General features: G+C 40.4%; 1 protein-coding gene across 8 annotated transcripts in view; it reads right to left on the bottom strand.

Annotated features, from left to right (window-relative positions):
* The window catches only part of myo9aa (myosin IXAa), a 133,917-nt gene that overhangs the window by 15,556 nt on the left and 96,431 nt on the right, over window positions 1-21,930 (bottom strand). For 7 of the 8 annotated variants that reach the window (XM_037793190.1, XM_037793198.1, XM_037793205.1 and 4 more), the window contains 11 exons: window positions 20,382-20,501; window positions 18,519-18,594; window positions 14,000-14,140; window positions 13,375-13,414; window positions 13,148-13,270; window positions 11,007-11,087; window positions 10,692-10,802; window positions 5,745-5,867; window positions 4,469-4,618; window positions 3,035-3,354; window positions 908-2,620 (listed from right to left, as the gene is read on the bottom strand). In XM_037793190.1, coding sequence (XP_037649118.1) covers window positions 908-2,620; window positions 3,035-3,354; window positions 4,469-4,618; window positions 5,745-5,867; window positions 10,692-10,802; window positions 11,007-11,087; window positions 13,148-13,270; window positions 13,375-13,414; window positions 14,000-14,140; window positions 18,519-18,594; window positions 20,382-20,501 — 2,998 coding nt within the window. The remainder of the gene's footprint in view (window positions 1-907; window positions 2,621-3,034; window positions 3,355-4,468; window positions 4,619-5,744; window positions 5,868-10,691; window positions 10,803-11,006; window positions 11,088-13,147; window positions 13,271-13,374; window positions 13,415-13,999; window positions 14,141-18,518; window positions 18,595-20,381; window positions 20,502-21,930) is intronic. The other variant, XM_037793239.1, reaches the window with a different exon arrangement.

The following is a 21,930-nucleotide window of genomic DNA, read 5'->3' as shown; positions in this document are numbered from 1 at the left end:
ACGTGGATTTTTATAGGTGAGTCTTTCTTTCAAGGGACTAAAATACGTTTTACTGCCGGCCCCGTCAACAGCAGGACATTACTTTGCTCCCGTACAGTAACTCCTGTCTGTTTCTCCAAACTGGAGGCGTGCTGACCGTCATCTACTGTAGGTTATACACCGACTATGGATAAGTACCTCATACAACCCCACTTCAAAACACCCGAACTATCCCTTTAAACTGCTGAAACAAAGAGGAAACCTGTTACTGTAAATGTAGGTTCTCTGCTCTTTGTCATATAGATAAATAGACCATAAAGCAGGGGATACTTTAGAGCTTGGCTAGCTTGTGATTGACAGGTTGATACCACGGCGTTGTCTGGTCTGGGAGTTGTCTGTGTTTTCATCTTACAACTTTAACCCTTTCACAGTGTGTTTTCAGTTCATCAAAGTTAACTGTAACATTTTGGTCACCTGAAAATGTTTTAATCAACGTTTGATTGTACTTAGTTTCACCGTCTCGTGTCACTTCTGGTTACAAAAAACGAGATGGTGACGGCCAAAATGCCAAACTCGAGGCTTCAAAGCGATCACAAACCAATGGGTGACGTCACGGTGACTACATCCACTTCTTATAAACAGTCTATGATTGATATTATTCCTACAAGGATTTGTATTATGTCAAAAAAAAGCTCTAATATATTTTTTATATGTTGCATTGTAAATTTCTATTTCATTTATGATTCTTGACTTCTGCAGTTTTTTTATATTTTTTATTTTATCTTACTATGTTTATTGTTATGCACCAAAATATCAAGACAAATTCCTTGTATGTATGTAAAAACCTACATGCCAATAAACCTGATTGTCATTGAAAAAAACTACATGACAACAAAAACATAAACAAAATGTGAACTTCATGACTCACTTTGTAAATGTGACTTTGTCCTTTGGAGAGAAGAAGATGCTTGGCTTGTCCGTCATACTGACTGTGGTGCCTTGATTACTTGGTGGCTTTTTGGTTGCTGCACTCGCTCTGGTTCCTCCTCCATCTTTGGACTCCAGAGTGAGTTTGGGGGCCCAGCCCTCGGCAGCGGGCCGGTTCTCTTTGCGTCTCTGTCTGGGAACAGATGCAGGTGGAGGAGGCAGCTGTGGGTGAGGGGCGCTCTCTACACCCGAGGGAGAGTGCACTGATGGGGCAGTGGAGTCTGACCGTGTTCTGCCGTGAGGAGCTACCCCTGCTGTTCTCTCAATCAGTAGAGAGCTGGGTCGAATAGGCTTTACGGAGGTCGCAGCTCCACCAACATCTTGTCCACCCTGTCGACTCTGCTGTATCTTGTGCAGAGCTTCTCCTCTTTGCTTCTCAAACATGTCTCTCTCGTACTGAGCGAAGAACAGTCGCTGCCGCTCCAGCACTTCTTTCTGCTGTCTGATCTGCTCCATCATCTCCTTTTCGTTCTGCTGCCGCTGATTACGCTGCCTCACCTCTTTCTCCTCGTTCAGCCGCACCAGCTTCTCTATGACCGCCTGGTCGGCCTGAGGGACAGAGGTAGGAACCGGGACGGGAGCTGGGGCTGGTTTCTCCCTCGTATGGGCTGCAGAATCTCGAACCTCTACAGGGGGACGGAGGATATCACTCAGCTCTTGGCGTAGTGGCGTTTCTTTCTGCATGCTGATGACCACCACCACAGGTCGCCGCGCTGACTCGCGCCTTTCTTTGAGAGGCTTGGTGACGGTGGTCTTAGAGATGGCTGCCTCTGTGTTTTGTTTGGGCTCTTCGGCAGGACGACGGGAGGCGACTGTGCTACCCTCACTAGCAGGGACGTAAAAGGTAGGGAGGTAGTTCTCGATTTTGGGCGGATGTGCGGGGGCAGACGGGGCTGCTGGGTGCATTTTGGTCCTGCCCGGGCTGCCTGGATGGGCAACAGCATCAGAAACCCCTGTCCTATGTGGTTCAACTGGCTTCGGGCTTATTGAAACAACCACATTAGGCTCAGGTACTGGAGGTACTGGGGAGCAGAGGTCCTCACTATCTGTCACCTCTTCTACAGCCTTGGGCGGCTCGTCATCCATATGGAGAAGCTCAAAGCTGCCTTTGGAGCTCTGGCTGTCGGGCGTGCCCTGGGGTGAACGAAGAGGCGGGGTCGCGGGGGTCACCAGCTCCAGAGACCAGCGCCGGTCCTCAGACGGGGACGAGGCTCCACCGCTGTTTGCCCGCACCTTGAGAAGGTCCAGGCTGAACTTGGCCTGCTCTAGCTCTCTCATCCGCCGGCTCTCCCTCTTGGCCCGAGTGGTTTTCTGGCTGGGCTCGTCTACAGTTCTGGACCTCTCTCGCACCACCACAGTGGATGTCTGGAACGAGTCCGCTGCTTCAGTTTGCGCTTTAGAGGGACTCCCTCTTGTCCTGGCATGTTCTCCTTCCTCTTTAACGGCGCCCTCGTGGCTGCTGAGGCTTTGGAGGCTCCTTTCTCGCTGCTCGTAGGAGCGATCCTCCCACGTGCTGAGGTCCAACCCCATGATGCTCTCAGACGGCTCGTCCTGGTCTTCAGGTGAGAGACTCACCTGGCCATTCTGTAGCTGAAGGAGCTTCTCCTGCTGCTCCTTCTTCTCCCTCAGTCTCTGATCTCTCAGCTGTTTGAAGCTGTCAATCAAGAAGGCATGGTTAGCTGATGTCAAACTACTTCCTTCTCCTATTATCAAGACACATTTTAAACAGTTATTCAGAACAAAACTACCTCCAGTATTCGCCAAAGTTAACAAGTCTCGCTCTCAGCGGCTCAGCTGATTGTAGAGCTGCTTTGGTTTGGATTGCTTGCGTAATGGCATGCTCTTACCAATAAGTACACTGAACAATGACCAAATACACTGCGGGCATGAGCTGTGTGCAAAGATTAATCTGGCTTTCCACCAGCTTCACTTACCCTTAGAAGCTATTTCCAGAGTACTGAGCCTTTATAAAAATGTTAAAATGTTTGCTTTTGCTAAACTAAACTCATCTGTACCAAACAGAGCTGGTGCTTGTGCTCAGGACGAGGTGTTTTACAGTATGGCTTACCTCTGCCTGGCGAGGAAGCCTCTGCTGATTGCCTGTAGGTGTGCCACAGCGCCATAAAGCCGCAAGTAGGCGTCTCTGGCTTGATGACAGCGCCAGGCCGTCTGAAGAACCAGAGCTGCCGTGCAGCGCCGGTAGAGCCACAACCTCCAGGCCCTCTGTAGCACCAGAGCAGCCTCCCTCCACAGCCTGAACCTCTGGCGCTCCCTGTAACCTCGCCAGTTTGTCTGCAGACACAATGCTGCCCCCTCCTGGACGTTAGGGTCGTAATACTCCTCCTCCTCCTCCTCCTCGTCTATGGACCGGTACAAACGCCACCATTTCTGTGAAGAGATGATGATAATGATATATTATTTTCATGATACTGTGATGTTTTTTTTCCTTTTAGTCACCATATATCCATGTTCACCGAGTATAACTACTCCATTAGAAGTAGAAGTGTCTTTACTCAAAATGTCATCTCAAAATTCTCATATGGGATGTAAAAACAAATTGAATCCTAACTAGAGTGGACATGTCTGTGAGTGACAAGTTGATTTGAACTGTAATTGAGTTGGACTTTCACATTAAACTTAAAATAATTTCCAGTTTAGGAACTAAAATAAAACATCCTTGATATCAAGGGATACCTTTCGCTCCTCTCATGTCTAATTTAATGCAGCACTGAGCTGGGACTGGGCAATACGTGTGAAATCTATACCATGTTACTATCATCAATATCTTTCTGATATTGATTAGTATCACAATATATTGCAAATTTAAGCAAAATCATATGTAATATTATGACTGATGCAATGAACTGTGTTTCATAGTTACGCATCACCTTTTCACCTCAATAAAACAAAAAAACTTGAAAAATGAATTTATTTGTTAGTATTAGTATTTTGAAAATGAAATAAAAATGTGTAATACACTTAATAGATAAAAAAAAATATTAACAAAACTGAGGCATGAACACTAGTGTGTATATAATTTTTGTATGGGGGTTTGTTTGAGTATTTTATTTGTTTATTTTTTTCATTTTCAGTGTATACATTTAATAAAAAGTGTACAAAATAATGAATGTGAAAAGAGTAAGGGTAACAAGCTAAGGCCTCAGCATAAACTTGCTTTGGTTTGTCACTATTTCAAAAGTAATGAGTTATTGTTTTTATCATTTTTGATATGTGTATTTGAGTTGCTAGGTCTTTTAGACAAAATAAACTAAACTTAACTAAACTAATTAATTACTAACTAATTAGCTTGGATTCATTTATTTGTACAACAGAATTTTGCAAAACTATAACATGATGTGATCATATTATGAATTACAATTCCACTGAAAGTCAATAAGCAATAATACAAAGAGAAGCCACAACTCTCAGGAGCATATACCAAAACAATAAAAAGAGATTTAAATCAAACAGAAGGAAGAGTCTGTAAAGCACTGTACTGTACCTGGATGCAGATCGCCGCTTCTCTCATTCTGACAAACTGCTTCCTCTCCAGCCGGGCTCTGAATCGCCGCTGCAGTGTGACGATGCGTCTGAGAACCTCAGTGTGGAGGACTGCCTGTAGCCGCTGGCGCTCAGCCTCTCGCAGGAACACCTGAGGGGAGGATACCACGATGGGGTCAGTAATGAAGGACGGGGTTGTCTGGCCGCGCACAAAGAAATATACACACACACTCTTTCAAAAAGCTCCACTCACACACACACGCAAACCACAGAGATCTCTGGCTGGACACATGGTCACAAGTATGTCAGGTATGATCCTCTAATTATATAGACAGTATCCCATCATGCCTCATTCTTACCCTTCACCAAATATGGGCCACTGTCTTCATTACATCCTTTTCTCCAGAGGGAGGATGCTTTCAGCTAATATGAGGTTATCCTCAACACGATCCTTTCCCTTTGTCTAGGACTCTATTTATAGTTTCTGTAATTCGACGGTTTAATAAACTAACCGAGTCTGAGTAATTTAAAACCCCCACATTATTTTGAGTGAATCAGTTTTGGTTCTTGGACGGGCATTTTCCAGATTCCTCACTGCCTCAACATACATTATAACATAACACAAAACACATAATAACACACAGTATAATGAACCAAAACATATTTATTTTCGCCAATGTCACCAAACAAACAGAACAGAAGAAACAGAAGAAAACCACTAAACCACTGTTTTGCTCTACATTTTCATTTTACATCTGGATTATACATTGTGACTTATTAAAGTAAGTATTAAGTAACTTATTGAACCCTGATATTCTTCTTAAGTTCCTGCTGAAGTAGAAGTAGTAAAAACATTTTTTCTATATACAGTATACCTTGTATTGTTGTTCAGTCGGTTCCAAAAGTTACCTGAAGCTCAAACTTTGACTGTGTGAAATATTCAAAACTAGACACCAGTTTTTATTTTTTATGTCTGCACCTCTAGATCACATTACATATTAATCAGATATTATATCAGTTTATGCAGAATTAACTGTCACTTTGCTTGGTGGTTTTGGTATTGATGGAAACTTTGGGACCATCAATTATATCTAAACTTCTGAGAGCTGACTGAAGCTCAACTGTGCAACATTCATTTGTAATGAGAAACACAGAAGAGGATGTTTAACAGACAGCGATAATGTGCCATCTTCAAAGCAGATGTCGCATCATGCTTTTTTTACTGTTTTATAATCAGCTGAAGCGGAAAGGAGAAAGGAGAGGGGAGGGGTAAATACCATTGTCTTTCCCACTTGGTACCCGTCTGGTTCCATGTCTAGCTGGTCCAGACTCTGCTGGATGCCCTCTCTGGTGGCCCTGGTGCCTTCTTGGAGCAGCACACTGAAGTGATGGACAAAATCCTATCAAGAGAACAAGGAAAGGTGTTAACGAGAAATATTGCATGTTTATTATCCTACATCATTACACAGCTTTACTGAATACTCAATTTTGATTTGTCCCATTACGGCATTCTACTGGTCTGTTATTTCTTTATGGCAGACCGCTGCTATGGATGCGGTTCTGATTTCTGTACACAACAAGAGGACTATTTTTTTAGCAGTAGCAATAAAATCCTTTTTAAAAAAAAAAAAAAAACAAAAACATTTTTAAATCAATATTTTGTGTCAAATTATTGATTTCTTTAATAAGTAGCTGTGTAATAAGCGGTAAAATGTACAGCGAGTGGGTCATTATTGCAAAAGACCCCTCCATGAACTGCTCACCTTGTTTGGGGTTTTATTATTTTGCAATAACTACCGACTCCCTTTATATTATCCCATATGTGTCTGTTCTGGGTATTAAAGGTACAGTGTGTAGGATTTGGCGACATCTAGTGGTGTGGTTGCAGATTGCAACCAACTGAGTACCCCGCCGCTCACTCCTCCCTTCCCAAGACTGCGGTTACGTGAGCCGCCGAGTGCAAAACCGTGGTAACGCCGTTCACCTCGCTCAGAGGCCATCCTTACCATAATAACACTACTTTAGGAGCAACAGAAGTCAGACGGCGGTTGGCGGTACCACGATTTTGCACTCTGCTGCTCACGTTACTGCAGTTTCACAAGAGAACTACTGCGGCCTTCAGGATAACGTAAAAACATTAAAAGGCTCTGTCTAAAGTCATTGTTAGGTTTGTCCGTCCTTTGCTACTGTAGACACAGTAGATCCCCCAAAATGTTACACGGTGTTCCTTTAAGTTGGTGTCATGTGCACACAATTTGTCCAGCAATATGTATTTGTTCTGTTTTTCTAACACTGATTTCATTACCGGATTAATCGGTTAGGGACGTACAACACTGTGGCCCTGAATTAGAGAAATATAAGTCTTGACGAGCAGCATCTCTTGAGCAAAAGAAACCCAAAAAATCTGTGAAGGTCCATGTGGTTTCAGGTAAAAGTCTATTTGCAGGGGATCAAACATCATGGCATAAATATGCTGAACTCCCACTCTTCAAACTGAGGCCCATTGTCTGAATTCAATAGACTCTGTTGCTGCAGCTGGGTGGATAGGGAAACAGATGCTGTGTTTATACAATTACAAGCATGGGGAGTGCTTCAGAGACCTGAAGACAATGGAGAGGCTCTGTTCTGAGGAGTCCAGTCGTCCACAGTGATACCATGCCCAAGATATTTCTCATTAGTGCTGACCGCAGCACTAAATATGTTTGGGGGGAATGATGAAGATGTCTGATGCTGAAATCATCTGAGTGAGCTCATCGAAATAGTTACAGTTTTATGAGTTTGGCACTGTAGAATTTAAGGTCAGTCCACAAAAATAACTAAATATATATATAGTGTCATTTTAATATCAGTTCTTAGTTTTAGTGTTTAAGGTACTATATGTAACTTTCAGAAAATCCTTGTGATTAATGTCAGCGGTGGCTGTTAGGTGAACTGCAGTGGCCAAAACAGTGACGTGACATTACAATCATATATCACCGTTACTATCTGTAATGTCCAATCTCCATGATACTAACTAGCTCGCCATTTGCAAATGACTTCCTCAGTTAATGTTACGAAGCAAAATCGTCCTGAGTACTTTACATAGAAATCAGTCCACAGGCTGTTATAAGCAACCAAGTCGGGAATGGTCTCGTCTTTTAAGTTACATTACATTCTATTCAAACATTGGCAATACAAGCAATTAATACGTGTAAATTGTTACATAGAGTGTTTTTAATGGGATCTATTTTTCAGTAGTGGTGGAAGAAGTACCAGTACAACAATGTAAAAATACAAGTAAAAGTTCTGCATTCAAAATCTTACTTTAGTAAAAGTACAAAAGTAAATCACCTAAATTGACTTTTAAGTATTCAAAGTATTCCCCCCCCCACACAACAGCACATTCACTTCAACTTCAACAATCTCCATCTTATTTTTAGTGCTTTCAACTCACTGTTGATTTTCTCTACTGCCTATTATATGTGTATTATATATGTTAATTTGATTTATGTTTTATTACTGGCGCTTGCTGTTTATTTTATGTTTCATTACAGATTTGATGTGATGTAAAGAGACCTCGAGTGCCATGAAAGATGCCATTGAATAAAATGCGTTATCAAAGTAGGGCTGAAACGATATCAGATTTTCGCTAACAGATTATCGTGGCCAAGAGAATTCATGATAACGATATTTTCGCAATATCTGTAGAAAATTAAAAAAACTGTAAATAATGAAATCATATCTGGGGGCCGTGATGTTACTGCTATTTCCCCCTAAAAACCCCCTGTCACCCCCTAAAAAAAAGATAAAAACAGGTCTATGTGGGTCTCTTAGGGTTAAGTAAAGTACAGCTACCTCAACATTATGCATAAGTGCAGTACTTAATGAATATACTTAGTTACTTTCCTCCACTGATATTTTCTAGACAAGTTGAAAAACAGTGAAACTGTCCACAGTGAGGTCTGTGTAATACCCTGAGTAACTGGGTCAGTTTCTGGAGTCAGTGCTGTTAAAATGACTGAAATGACTCATTTTGATGCTTTGAGGGCCATAAATGTAATTCTATTATTCTTGATTGTATTTGTGAGGCAGCAGGAGTCTCAGAGAAACAGCTAATAAAACCCTAACTATCTGCACGGCTACAGTAGATTTTAAGCCCATTTTATTTTATGTGATTTGGTGAAGTAACTCCTTAATAAACTACCACAGTGACTTAATCTTTGCCTAAAACCTTGGCGTGACGTGATGACTGGCACAGATGAACATTCAAGACCACAGAATGGAAACTAATGGAAGAGAGAACTGGGAGTGGGAGTGAGCCGCTCCCAAACGTTTTCTGTCTCACTTCCAATCAGCTTTAAAACCTGATCTGCTGTATTAGTCATACAGTGTTTCTCACAAGGCTGACATCATTCTTACGAGAGCCAGTGTGGTTAAGATGGCTGCCACCTCACGCCCCCCATAATTCCCTCTTGACACAACACACAATGAACCGCGGCTCAAACACCAGCGACATGTTTCCTGGAGATGAATTCATCGCTGGCACCTCGACTCGTGAAAACCGTCATGTCGTTTAAGTTTCGGGTCGTGAGCGTTGAGATTGATGGAGCATCAGTGTTCTGGCTCAGAGGGAACATGTTCATGTGATCTGCTGCTGAACTCCTTTTACCATTTGGCTTATCGAGAGTTTGCTTCATGATGAACATGATACTCATATTATCCTGAGAGTTATAACAGACCAACTTCATCCACTATTCTTTGTCTAGAATTTCCAACATGATTTATAGGGGATTTTACACATAAAGGTCAGTTCACTAGTCATGTTTAGTATTACTCAGCCTGTGAAAACTATCATATGATGTCTTCTGTGGCTCTGGAAGACTATTTTTAAACAAAAATCTGCGTTGCAAATTGGGGCTGTTGAGTGTAAAATGTAGGCATTTAGCAGACATGGAGGGTCTAATGAAAAGATGCTACAGTATTAATTTAATTATGGGATGTGGAGAATCCAGTATTATTTTGGAGTTTGACCAAATAAAGTCCAGATATCTTTCCATCGGCTGCTGTGATTTTGCACATTTCTTTCTTTTCATCATTTTACTGTATGTAATTCAGTATGTATTATAATTTACTTATTATGTATCAATACTATCAGTAGTGGATGAAGTATTCAAATACTTAAAAGGAGCAGTGTGTAACATTTAGGGGTCTCTATTGACAGAAATGGAATATAACATTAATGATTATGTTTTATTTGTGTATAATCATCTGAAAATAAGAATCATTGTGTTTTCATTGGCTTGGAATGAGCTGTATATATCTACATAGGGAGCGGGTCCTCTTCACGGAGTCCTCCATGTTTCTACAGAAGCCCAGAACGGATAAAGCAAACACTGGCTCTAGAGAGAGCCTTTCGCGTTTTCACGTATTTGTGTCGGCCACCGTAGTTCTCCTACACGCTTGGCACACGGAAGAAGTTTAATTTGGTTCCATTTTGCAACCTCACCACTAGATGCTGCCAAATCCTACACATGCCACCTTCAACTAAAAGTAGCAATACCGCATTTTAAAAATCCTCCATTACAAAGTAATTAAGTAAAGTACGGAAGTATTGTCAGCAAAAAGTACTTAAAGTATCAAAAGTTAAAGTATTTATAATGCAGTAAGTGCTATTTATTGTATCTATGTATTTATTTACTTTATTACTAATGCATTAAAATGTAACTAGTGTTCTAATGTTGTAGCTGGTCAAAAGCAAGAGGTCATTTCAATTATTCAGATACAGTTGGGAGTTAATCTGTAACAATGCATCATTTTTATAAATAGATGACATGTTCTGTGTGTAATTTCTTAATCTGCAAATGTATCTAGTAATTATAACTTTCAAATAAATGTACTGGAGTAAAAAGTGCATTGTTTCCTTTTTAAATCTAGTAGAATAAAAGTATACAGTAGCATAAAATGGAAGTGCTCAAGTAATGTGCAAGTAATGTATCTCAAAAGTGTAAAATGTATTGTGCAAAAGTGCTTGAGTGAATTTGCTTTCATTCTACCACTGACTACTTACTAAGTGACAAACACGCCCAAATTCTTGTGAAATAAACTTCACATGTGTACTGTATTTGTTTATCTCTCTCTAATTTACTGCATTAAATATAAAGTCATGTAAGTGACAGCTAAGAAAATCTGGACTAATAATGATTAAATGATTAGATGTGTACAGGGTGTAAATATGTGTGTGTTACCTTGAAGCTGTACTTGAAGTTGTAGCCCGACTGTCGGATGCGCACGGTCTCCAGCATACCTGTGTAACGCAGCTGCCTCAGCACCAGGTTATCATTAAACCTTAAGGGCAGCTGAGAAAGAGGAAAAAAAGATAATCAAGGAGAGGAGAGGAGAAAGTGACAGAAAAAGGAAAAGCAACGGAGGTTACGGAGGAGAAGAGAGGGAAATGATAAACAGCTTTAGAAACGCTCAAACTTCAAAAGGAAATGAAAAATGCTTTGAAAACTAAACCCAAACAGTGAACGTGGCTGCAGTCTGGAGAGAGCACACTGTACCTTTTCAGCATTGGAACGGATGCACTTGACAAAATAAGGCTCTGACTGACCCAGAGTCTCCATTAGCTTAGTGAGGGAGGCCTGCAAAAAGAGACACACAAACACACAAGGTCAGATTGAACACAAAGTACAGAATATAAAGGCACATGTGGAGGCACACTGCTGTATGTGCTGTATGTTGTTTGACAGGCAGAAGTCAGGTGGCTCTGTAGGTCAAACTTTTTGCTGCCTGGGATCATAAATACAAGCAATATGTCCACGTAAGCATGTGGTTCTGCAGAAAAAAAGAAAACACGTGTGGTATATTTCCATGTGCAATTCTTGAGTGTGTGTAAACAAATGCACATGTGTGTCAGCAGCATGTGTGTGTGATAATTCAGTGGCAGGAGGAATTCAGTCTCCTCCTCCTCCTCCATGGGAGATTAAAGCAATCAGCGCAGCACAGGATGTGGGAAGTGAAGTCATCCACACACTGGGGCCAGGGCTGCCTGCCAGAGAGACCTCAGCACTCATCTCTACCTCCAACAGCCGGAGCACAGAGTTCACGCTCAAAGACGTCAGCAAGAGAATAATAAGTTTGATTCTGAGCTGGTTTGGGTTAGCAGCTGCGTATGAGAGACAGTTTTGCCCTAAAGAAAACCAAATTATTCTGAATGTTAACGGTAGGTGTCAGTCATTTATGTCACTTTTGGGGAAGTCCTTAAAAAGAAAATCAAATGCTGTAATCAAATGCAAAAACAAAGAGCAGAGAACCTACATTTACAGGTTTCCTCTTTGTTTTCAGCAGTTTAAAGGGTAAGTTTGGGTGTTTTGAAGTGGGGTTGTATGAGGTACTTATCCATAGTCAGTGTATTACCTGCAGTAGATGACAGTCGGCACGCCTCCAGTTTGGAGAAACAGACAGGAGTTACTGTACGGGAGCAAAGTAATGTACTGCTGTGGACGGGGCCGGCAGCAAAACGTATTTTAGACACCTAAAAGAAAGACTAACCTAAAATAATCAATATCAGTTTAAGTGTACGCTATATTTAGAAAATATTTTCACCACTTTACCTTGCTGTCAGACAGCCCTTTTTGATGGGGAGCTGAAGCCGTTTGCTTTGGCGAGAGCATAGATTATCCACCAGACTCCATTGAAAAAAACAGTAATTTTACCTTGCAGAACACAGCGGTTGCTGGACTGCTGCTGCCTAGATCGGTTAGTTTGTTTGTGCTATTGTGTGACTTTGGTGAATTAGAACTAACCAAAGTCACACAATAACAAAAACAAACTAACCGATCAAGGCAGCGTTAGACCAGCAACTCCTGTGTTATGCAAGATAAAATCACAGTTTTTTTTCAATGGAGTCTGGTTGCTTTGGCAAGAGCATAGATAATCGCCTCAGTTCCCTGTTGGAAATATAGACTGTATAGCTGTCTCATGACAAGGTAAATTGCCAAAAATATTCAAATTATAGTGTACACTTAAACTGATAAAGATTTTTTTAGGTGAGTCTTTCTTTTAGGTGGCTAAAATACGTTTTGCCAGTGTCCCCGTCCACAGCAGTACATTGCTTTGCTCCCGTGTCGGTACTCCTGTCTGCTTCTCCAAGCTAGGGGCGTGCCGACCGTCATCTACTGTAGGTAACACACTGACTATGGATAAGTACCTCATACAACCCCACTTCAAAACACCCAAACCATCCCTTTAAATGGTAGGAATAAGCTCATTCCTACTAAGGGAGCATTAGGGATGAATCTCAAAAGAGTGCGTCAGAGAAAAGGAAAACGTTCTACTTTCTCACCAAATCAAAAGTCTTTTTTTATGAGACATTTATTTTGTCTTAAATTCCCAGACATGATGTCATACATTTAAGACTTTTGGGTGTGTGTGTGAACTACGTAATAGATTTCACACATATTATGGACAAACACAGGGATGAGACAGTGGACGTTGAAGGCCGTGGGGCAGCCAGGGAGAGAAACGGAGGGATGTTTCCATCCACAGCCAGTTGTAAAAGGACACTCCTTGTTTTTATCATATCCACAGTTGCAGGGAGATTCCTCGGTGCAGCTCCGGCTAATCGTGTTATTTTTACGGTGAGAGCATTGAGCTCTGCAGTATGCTACTGTGTGTGTGTGTGTGTGTGTGTGTGACTGACCTGGAACTGTGCGCTGATACTGGGTGGCTTCTTCTTCTTGTGGAGGTGAAGCAGCGACTTGGTGATGCGGTCGTGAAGCGTGAGGTTGCTCAGGTACTTCAGGGACTTGACGTTCAGTAAATGCTGCAGGTGTGAAGCCAGAGTTAGCTGATAATGTTGATAATGTAACAATACATTAAAATCTATGCCTTTTAATTAAGCTAAATTAAAAATATCCTGGACTGTACCTTTGGAAGCACTGGCTTAGATTTGTAGTTTTTGTTCCTCCTGTTTATGAAAAACGAAAACAGAAAAGTTAGTAAAATCTATTCTGAGCACCGAGCAACAAACTCCCTCTTTTTGTTCTTTAACTCAACAGGTGAGAGGGTGTTTTTTACTGTCAGGTAAAAGGTCAACAAAGCACTTAATTAATTGCAGAAATTCTAGCTGGTCATATTCCTGTCAGTAAAGTGGAACTTTATTCATCCCCCGGGGGGGAAATTCTCTGTTCACTTGCTCCCCTCCAGAGGGAGGTCAGAGGTCAGGGTCAGCTGCAGAACAGCACCCTCGGAGCTGGTAGGAATGTAGTGATCACTGAGGGACACGAGGCAGGGCAGATGTTTGCTGACACTAAGTTTGAACTCAAGTCTTTCAGTTTTAAGGATGTCTCTCGGCTTCGAGGCAAAACTGCTGACCAACATAATAAATAACACTAGAAGTAAATGATGATGAAAATAGATTTGCAATTTACAATCAGGAAGAGAGCACAAAAAAAATGAAATATTTAGACAAAAGGTGCTATATGATCTCAAAATCCGTGTTAAAGGGGAGTTTAAAGCATTCTGGTGACTGCGGATGCGTCTTGTTACTGACATGAGGATGTCGTGAGCTCTCTCGAGGAGTTTGCTGCTGGCAGAGTTGACAAAGATGCCGTCTTCTTCTGTGGTGGCGCCGGTGCAGGACAAGCGGCTCTGTCGACCCACGCGCCCGTTCCAGCCGAGGCCTGGAGAACTCCTTTGGACAAAACACACACACACAGACCGATTAATATATATAAGAATCCAAACTTCATACATCATGTTTATCTTAGTCTAGGAACATTTATATTACACTAGACACTTTTGAAGCAAACCAAACTACATAGATATCTTGATAAATATAATAATAGATCTATAGATTATTAAGATATCGTTTTTTGTTAGTTTTCCTGAATTCATTTCAACAGTCATTCAATCTTGTAGAAGATACACATTTCACATTGATACGATGTGTTAAATAGCAAAAATAATCACATCTTTAACACACAGTCAATACAGAGCCAACGGCCGATTAGTTCAGACTTCCAGAGCATCCTGGAAAAACAACAATATATGTCTACTTGTGATCGGTTTTACTGTTTTTATGTCACACTTAGAGCTGACACAGGATTCATATTCAGTGTTGGTCACAATCCTACAATATACAGATGTTTTTCCAGCTCTAATACTGTATCTTCACTTTTTCTAAGTATTGTCAGCCTGGTCTTTCAACCACAATTTGATTTGTTCCAACAGAGAAATGACGTTTTAATCATATCCAAGAGCCCCATGTTATTGTTAACACATGGTGTCTCTTTACTAACACATTGTTAACAGAGATTTAGCCACAGTAATGAGACAGTACTTAACAAAGACAAAAACTAATACCAAAAGCTCAGCACTCTGAGGGACAACTTGTGTATAATATAAAAAAGCATCAAACAGTGCATTGTATTTTGTATCTGTAAAGGGGATATTTTTCCCCAGAAGGAATGTCACCAGCAGGGGCAGTAAGCTTCCATGTTTTTCTCCCTCGGAGAGAGAGGAATTCATCTCACACATGACTTGACACAGTTTACTGAAGCCTCAGAGGTTTTAAACCTCAGAGGCCTCAAGGTGAAACCGAACCACCTGCCCCAGAAGACAAACAAAAACACGGGCGGTCAGGTCCTGGTTGAAACCATTAACCAGTCTGAACTATTTTGGTCCAGAGGAGAGGACGAGAGAGGAGAAAAGGCAACTGAGGTACCAACAATCACTATTCAGAATGAGATTATAGCTGTGGGATTAATTTATTAATTTGTTCTTACTAACTCATTTACATATTAGTGAATCAGAATCATTGTAGCCGCCATAGCCCCTAAAGCAAAAAGGCACAATAATTTCACGACTGAACATTGGCTACATATGCACAATTTCATGGCACTAGAAATCGGTGGAGTAGCCGATCATTAAGTCAATAAAAACAATGAAAATCAAATCTGTTACATTTTCAATATGGACATTCTCATATACTCCATTGGAAGATACGACTGGGGCACTCGGTTTTTATGGCTGAATATTTTAATGATGACATTAATTGGTGAGGATGAAAGTGCGTCAATTACACAAATACATTTGGCCAATGCATTAATAAATGAACAGTTTTAAATATTGTTGTCTACTAAAGCCTTTTTTAATGAATGTGGTTTTAATATGCTACGCATTTTAAAGACAGCCAGGCCTTCATAATTCGTGTGTACACATGGTCTGAGGTAAAAATTTGATTGCAGAGCACGAACAATTGAGGTAAGAAAATATCGATGAATCACAGATTTGTGCGTATAACGTTCGTACGGACAATAAAGCTGAGTTTCAAAATAATAAATAATAACTGCTTAATCTTGCTATAACTTTCTTTTCGGTTAAACCTCAAAATACCGTGTGTTGAATTTGAAATACATCATGGATGCAAATAGAAACCAGGTGTAAAAATACACAACAGAGGTATGACTGGCTTTCACATTAGTGTTTCTCTCTATGGAGGCAACGGAGGAGACCCAGAGGATGTAGTGCACTGCTCCACTATCCCCATCACAGTCTGGGGTCCTTCTCGACAGTCCCAGAGGAGTCGTACAGATACATATGATTTGTACTACTAGCCTGCAGTACATTACAACATTATAAGTTACGGCAGAAGATCCACAAGGCTTATGGGTTTATACTCTATCTATGCTTAAGTGTTTATTCAGGTGAATGACCAAATCAGAAAATAATGTTTGATGCCACAATGTGTACTAAAGAATAAGCACAAATCTTGAGTTTGCATCTGGCTTACCATATAAAGAAGCTGAGAGAGAATTACATGTACTCCCCAGTTGATCGTCTATCTCAGTAAATGGTGATGGTACAATATGCTCCTTGTGACTGTTTATCTCCATAGTCTCTCTGAGAGTCCCATAAAGCACTGCACTGTCCGCTGCTCCATCCAGCAGTCAAGCACCCTGCAGGGACTTAATATTTATCACTCCCCTCTCCAACGCATAGCTCTGACTTTACATCACGGAGGAAGCAGCTGCGCAGGTTTTAGTGCTCTCCTAGTGTGTGGAGGATGAGTGTGTGTGAGTGAGAGAAAAGAGACAGAGAGGGAGGGCAGAAGGTTGCAAATCACATTAAGGGGGGATTTTAACAGCCCCAGACTGAGCTCCCGTGTAACAAAAGCCGTCTTGTACGAGCCGCTCAGTGCCACCGGTCGCTAATCTCACGGTCCACAGCTAATTAGAGGAGGTGGTGGACCGGGGTCTCAGTGGGGCGGTATGAGAGCAACGCTCAGGGTCACAGCACAGTCATCACTCTTTTTTTGCTTTAAAAGGCATGTCTTTATTTTAAGTATGACAGAGCATCTGCAAGAATGGTATTAAGGGGTTTGTTGACAATGACCAGTGCTCTCTGTACTATGTATGTAAGATCAATTACTAAGTTTATGAGACGTCCAGAGGCCTAGAGGGGAAAACAGCAACAATATGAACCACAACGTTACTGGTTTGAGTCCAACCGAGGACCTTTGTTGCAGGTCGTTCCCCATCTCTCTCTCCCCTCATTTCCCCTTTTTACTGTTGACTAATAAAGGCATAAAAAGCCGGGGAAAAAAACAAAGAAACAAAAAGATTTACAATAACTTAATTCTACCCAGTACTGCTCAACTGAATCTGTGTAAATCGATTGTTTATATAAATAAAAATAAATATATTTTTGTCTTATATCATCTATTTTTCTTGTCTTGTTTTGTTAAAAAAAGAAGCAATATGAAGAGTAAATAATACAAATAAGCAATAGACAAAACGGAAAATAAAAAAGGGAATTTATTTACAAATACTATGGAGATATGAGAGAAATATGTAAGTAATATATCATCTTTAATATTAGATTAATATTAATTGATTAAAACTTTATACAGCATAGTATCGTGATATTTTTGCATGGCAATATTGTATCGATACATGGACGTCAAGTTTCTATCTTTTATTACATAAACCATTAATCTCTTAGAATAGCGACTGGTTGCTAGTTCAAAGAGGTCCCTTGACCTCTGACCTCAAGATATGTGAATGAAAACTCTGAGATGAACAGAGTGAAAACTGTATCTCATTAGAAAACAAAAAAACAGATGTTGACAAACTGCATAATTTGCAGCTGATAAAAGGTAATAAATCGCAATATATCGCACTACAATTTATCGCAATACTCAACATGTTGCAAAATGTTTAAAATCACAATAGGATCGTTTTGTGACTTAAGTATTGTGATAATATCGTATCGTGGGGCCTTTGGTGATTCCTACCCGATATTTTCATATTCAGCTTGTATCTGACACACTATTTGCACGAGTAGAAGTGGTGGAAAAGGCTAATTTTCCTTCACTGTGCCACGACATGAATAAATATACAGGGGATGGACAAAATAATATAAACAAGTGTGCCTTATAATCTGACATTTATTAAGCTTGTAATATTGCAGTTTTTGTTGAGAGCAGTAATGGTTTAACTTTATGGTAACTTTTGAGCCTGTAGTTTGTGGTGTTAGACTGCATTACATTGTCAGGTGTGTCAACAAAGTATTTTGTCCTCAGGTGACACGTTGTGTTCATATCTGTAGTAGTTTATGAATGCAGTCATCAGGAGGATGTGCCTTTGAAATGTGCATCCATTTCCTCATGTAAGTAATACTGTGAATCTGTGCACATTCCTCGGTCAATTTTGCTTTGCTTTTTCAGCTTTCATTTTAATTCAGATATATTGTACATACTTATGTAGTATTTTTCATATTTATTTTGTAATTTTCTTCTATTCTATATTTATGTTTCTTGATTTTTGTACTTACTTTTATTTTTTATTTAATTTTCTCTTACTATTTTTAGGTTATGCACCAATACACCAAAGCAAATTCTTTGTATGTGTAAACCTACTTGGCAATAAACCAGATTCTGATTCTAATATAGCCGTAATTTATTTCTCCATTTCTTGAAAACTCTCCCGACTCGACCTGACAGTGATGGGAAGCTTTATAAAGAACCTGAAACTCACCGTTACAACAAATCTGAAAACGCAGACTCTTACCGTGGTGAGCTCTCGTTGATGGTGTTGCTTCCCTGAAGGTCTGACAGCGGCGTACGCGGACTCTTTCTTGTCACACCTGATCACGAACAGACGGGTTGGCATTGTGTGAAAGAACACAAAAACACACACACACTCACACTTACAAACTCTCACACACACACACACACATACACAAACAAACACACACATACAAAACAGACACAGAGACAAACACAAATCCTTCAAACCCTTCCCAAGCAAAAAAAACACCACATGTGTTATTGCAGTGAGTGTTATGTGCCCTTTTATTGGAAATATAATCTGCTGCAGATGATTTAATATTGAAACAAAGGTCTGTGAGGTTAATAGTGAGTTGCTCTTGTTAGTGTCGAATTATGGAAGATGATACTGAAGACTTATTTAGTTTAGTCTGGACTGTAGGTTTGCTTAAAACTGTGTTAAGTGTTTGAGGCAATGCATGTCAAATGTTGTTTTTATTATTTTCATTGTAATTTTCTTCTATACACCTTTCATTTTAACTCAGATATATTGTACATATTTTATAGTATTTTTTTCATTTTTCATTGTAATTTTCTACTAGATAGGTTTAATTTTAACTCAGATATATTGTACACATTTTATCAATATCATTGACATATCCCAGACAGTGAAACACTTTCCCCCTAGCCTTTAGTATACAGAAAATAATTAAATTTTTGTGTATTTTCATAAAATACAACAGTGGCATTATGTAAACAAACTGGCATTACAACTCTGAAAATGTGGTAGTTATGATCAAGACTGAATCTGGTTAAAAGATTTAACTCTATCAAGGTGGAACATATTATTAATATATAATTTTATGGCAGTTTTTTGAAGCAGACATTTTTGTTTTTTTAGGACATCAGAGCAACTTTTTTAAAAGTGAAGCACAAAGTTAAAAAAGTAAAACTCTGAGCAGAACGGGTTTAACTGAAGCTGCTTTGTTACATTACTACAGCGTAGTGGCAGTGATAAGCTGCTGGCATACACAAGCATTCCCTCTGAACCAATCAATCAATAGTGATGAGAAATCATCTACAGGTGGGGTTAGCCTACGGGGCATTTTATCAGGGTGACTTTAACAGTATACCGTTCTCAGTTTCATCACTTTGTACAACATTTTCACTCTCATCAGGAGCTGCAGGGTGGTAAAAAACAAAACAAAAAGACACAAACAAGTCTGAGTGTCATGAAGGAAACGTGACCTGCTGTGGGAGAAGTGTGTGTGTGTTCTGCACCACATGTAAAGCTGCCTTGTGAGCAAGTTAGTGATGTCTTAAACCCCCTCAGTCTTTCTATCACCATCACCAGTCTATGTGGTATTAGTGACAGGTGGAGTTGGTTGATTTTAGACGTGTGTGCTGTGGTGGACAAGCAACTACACCCACTGCCCCCCCGACACACAGGACTGGACGTGAACGTGTAGCTGCGTGACAAAACAGAAGGTGTTTCCCCAGACCAGAATTAGCCGATAGAGCAATTACAACCATGCTAGCACAGTGTAAGTGACAGAATGGCTGAAGCATGCAAGACAAGAACAACATGCAAGACAAGACTAATGCATGCAGGTGCATAAGAAAGAGGGAAGAGGGAGACAGAGGGAGCGGAGACCAACAAGCATCTAGTCTAATAGAAAATAAGAGTTGTAAATCAAATCATGAAGCAGAAAAATAAAAACTTTTCTCTTATAGTTTGAATGATTTTGATCTCTTTTGGCTTGACTTTGGCTGCAGCACGGTGCAGTAAAGTTGAAGATGTTGGTCAGCCTCGTCCCTACAGTTTCCCAGAGTCATGGTCTAACATGAAAGTAGGGAGGAGTTGTTATTGTATTGACAGCCTTACTGTGCTTCTCCTCTTTGCATCTCTGCAGGATCTCTAAGCTTCTCTGATGCACAGGGTGCTGCAGAAAGCTAAAACTATCCACACTTTTCATAACTGCACAGGGCGCAGTGTCATCATGCCCTTGGAGAAGCAAAACAAAAGAAAAAAACAAGAGAGGAAAAGAAATACACAAGAAAAAAGAAGGGGGGGAAAGAGAGAGAGAGAGAGAGAAATGACAGATTAGACAGCGAAGAGGAAGAGATCAAGAGATGCAGTCGTCTACTGGAGAGATACCTGTGCAAGACTTAAGGAGAGAAGATGATTGACATTCAAAACTACAGTAGGATGTTTGTCATTGTAGTTCTGTGAGTAGGTGTTCGCCCCCCAAAGGCACTTCCATACAATGTCTTCTAGAAGTTTTTCTGCTTCGACAGTCCTTGTCCTCTTAGACAAGGTGAGGGTATTTAAAAGGTAATTTAACATAAAACTTAGCCCATAATCATTTATAAAAAAAATCAAAGACTTGGCACATTAAAATTTTTAAAGGGCGAGTCCATTTGTGTTTTGTTCTGTTTTTTTTTTTTTTCAAATGGAAAATGTACACTCCCGCGTTCTGTGAGGTAAAATTACTGCTTTTGAGAATGTAGTCTGAGAGAGCGATATAACGGCTTCAGTTCACCGTCGGAAATGGCTTTTTGATGGCGAGGTAAAGCGGCTGTGGAAGGGAGCAGCAGGAAAACAGAATTTAGCCACCTAAAAAAGATCAATATCAGTGTAAATGTGTAAAAGTGTACGTTATATTTAGAATAATTTCACCGCTTTACCTCGTCATTAGACAGCCCTTTCCAACAGGGAACTGAAGCCTTTATATCGCTGTCTTCAAAGCTACCAGACCAGACTCCATTCACAAAAACAGTAATTTTACCTCTCAGAACACAGGAGTTGCTGGTCTACCGCTGCATCGATTGGTTGGTTTGTTTGTTTTATTGTGTGAATTTCAGATCTGAACTAACGTGACGTCCACAGCAGTACATTGTTTAGCTTCCATGCCGGTACTCCTGTCTGCATCTCCAAACTGGGAGCATGCTGACCGCCATATAAGTGACTGTATGTAATATTAATACACTGACTATAAGGATGTATATATACTGTACATGTAGTAGCGTCATCATGCAGAAATCTACGTCAGGTCACGTGGGAAACACAACTGTCATTTTGCAGAAATGTTTTTAGAAGACATGTAACAGGTTCCCTTGGGTGACTCTGATATCTTTAGAGTTCAGTTAGAAGGTTTCTAAAAGATATCTAAGGATGAGCAAACGATACAAGACTTCTATGTTCATATAACAACATCTACATGTAAAACTTAATGCGTGGTAAGGATCAAGAGGGTGCAGAGCGCAAGTCTGATTCATACGACGGCAGTGCTGAAAGAACATCTGATGGCAATATCTACTGCATATCAGGTCTATCTACGGGAAGAGAAGGCATTCGTAGAGAGCCAAAGCTGAGAGAAACAAAGAGCAAGAGCTACTGTAACTACATGGCAGCACTACGCACACATACTACG

The sequence above is a fragment of the Sebastes umbrosus genome, chromosome 2, assembly GCF_015220745.1.
Source record: "Sebastes umbrosus isolate fSebUmb1 chromosome 2, fSebUmb1.pri, whole genome shotgun sequence".
NCBI lineage: Eukaryota > Metazoa > Chordata > Actinopteri > Perciformes > Sebastidae > Sebastes > Sebastes umbrosus.
Note: the sequence above shows the minus strand (reverse complement) of the source record. Positions and strands in the feature narration are given on the sequence as shown.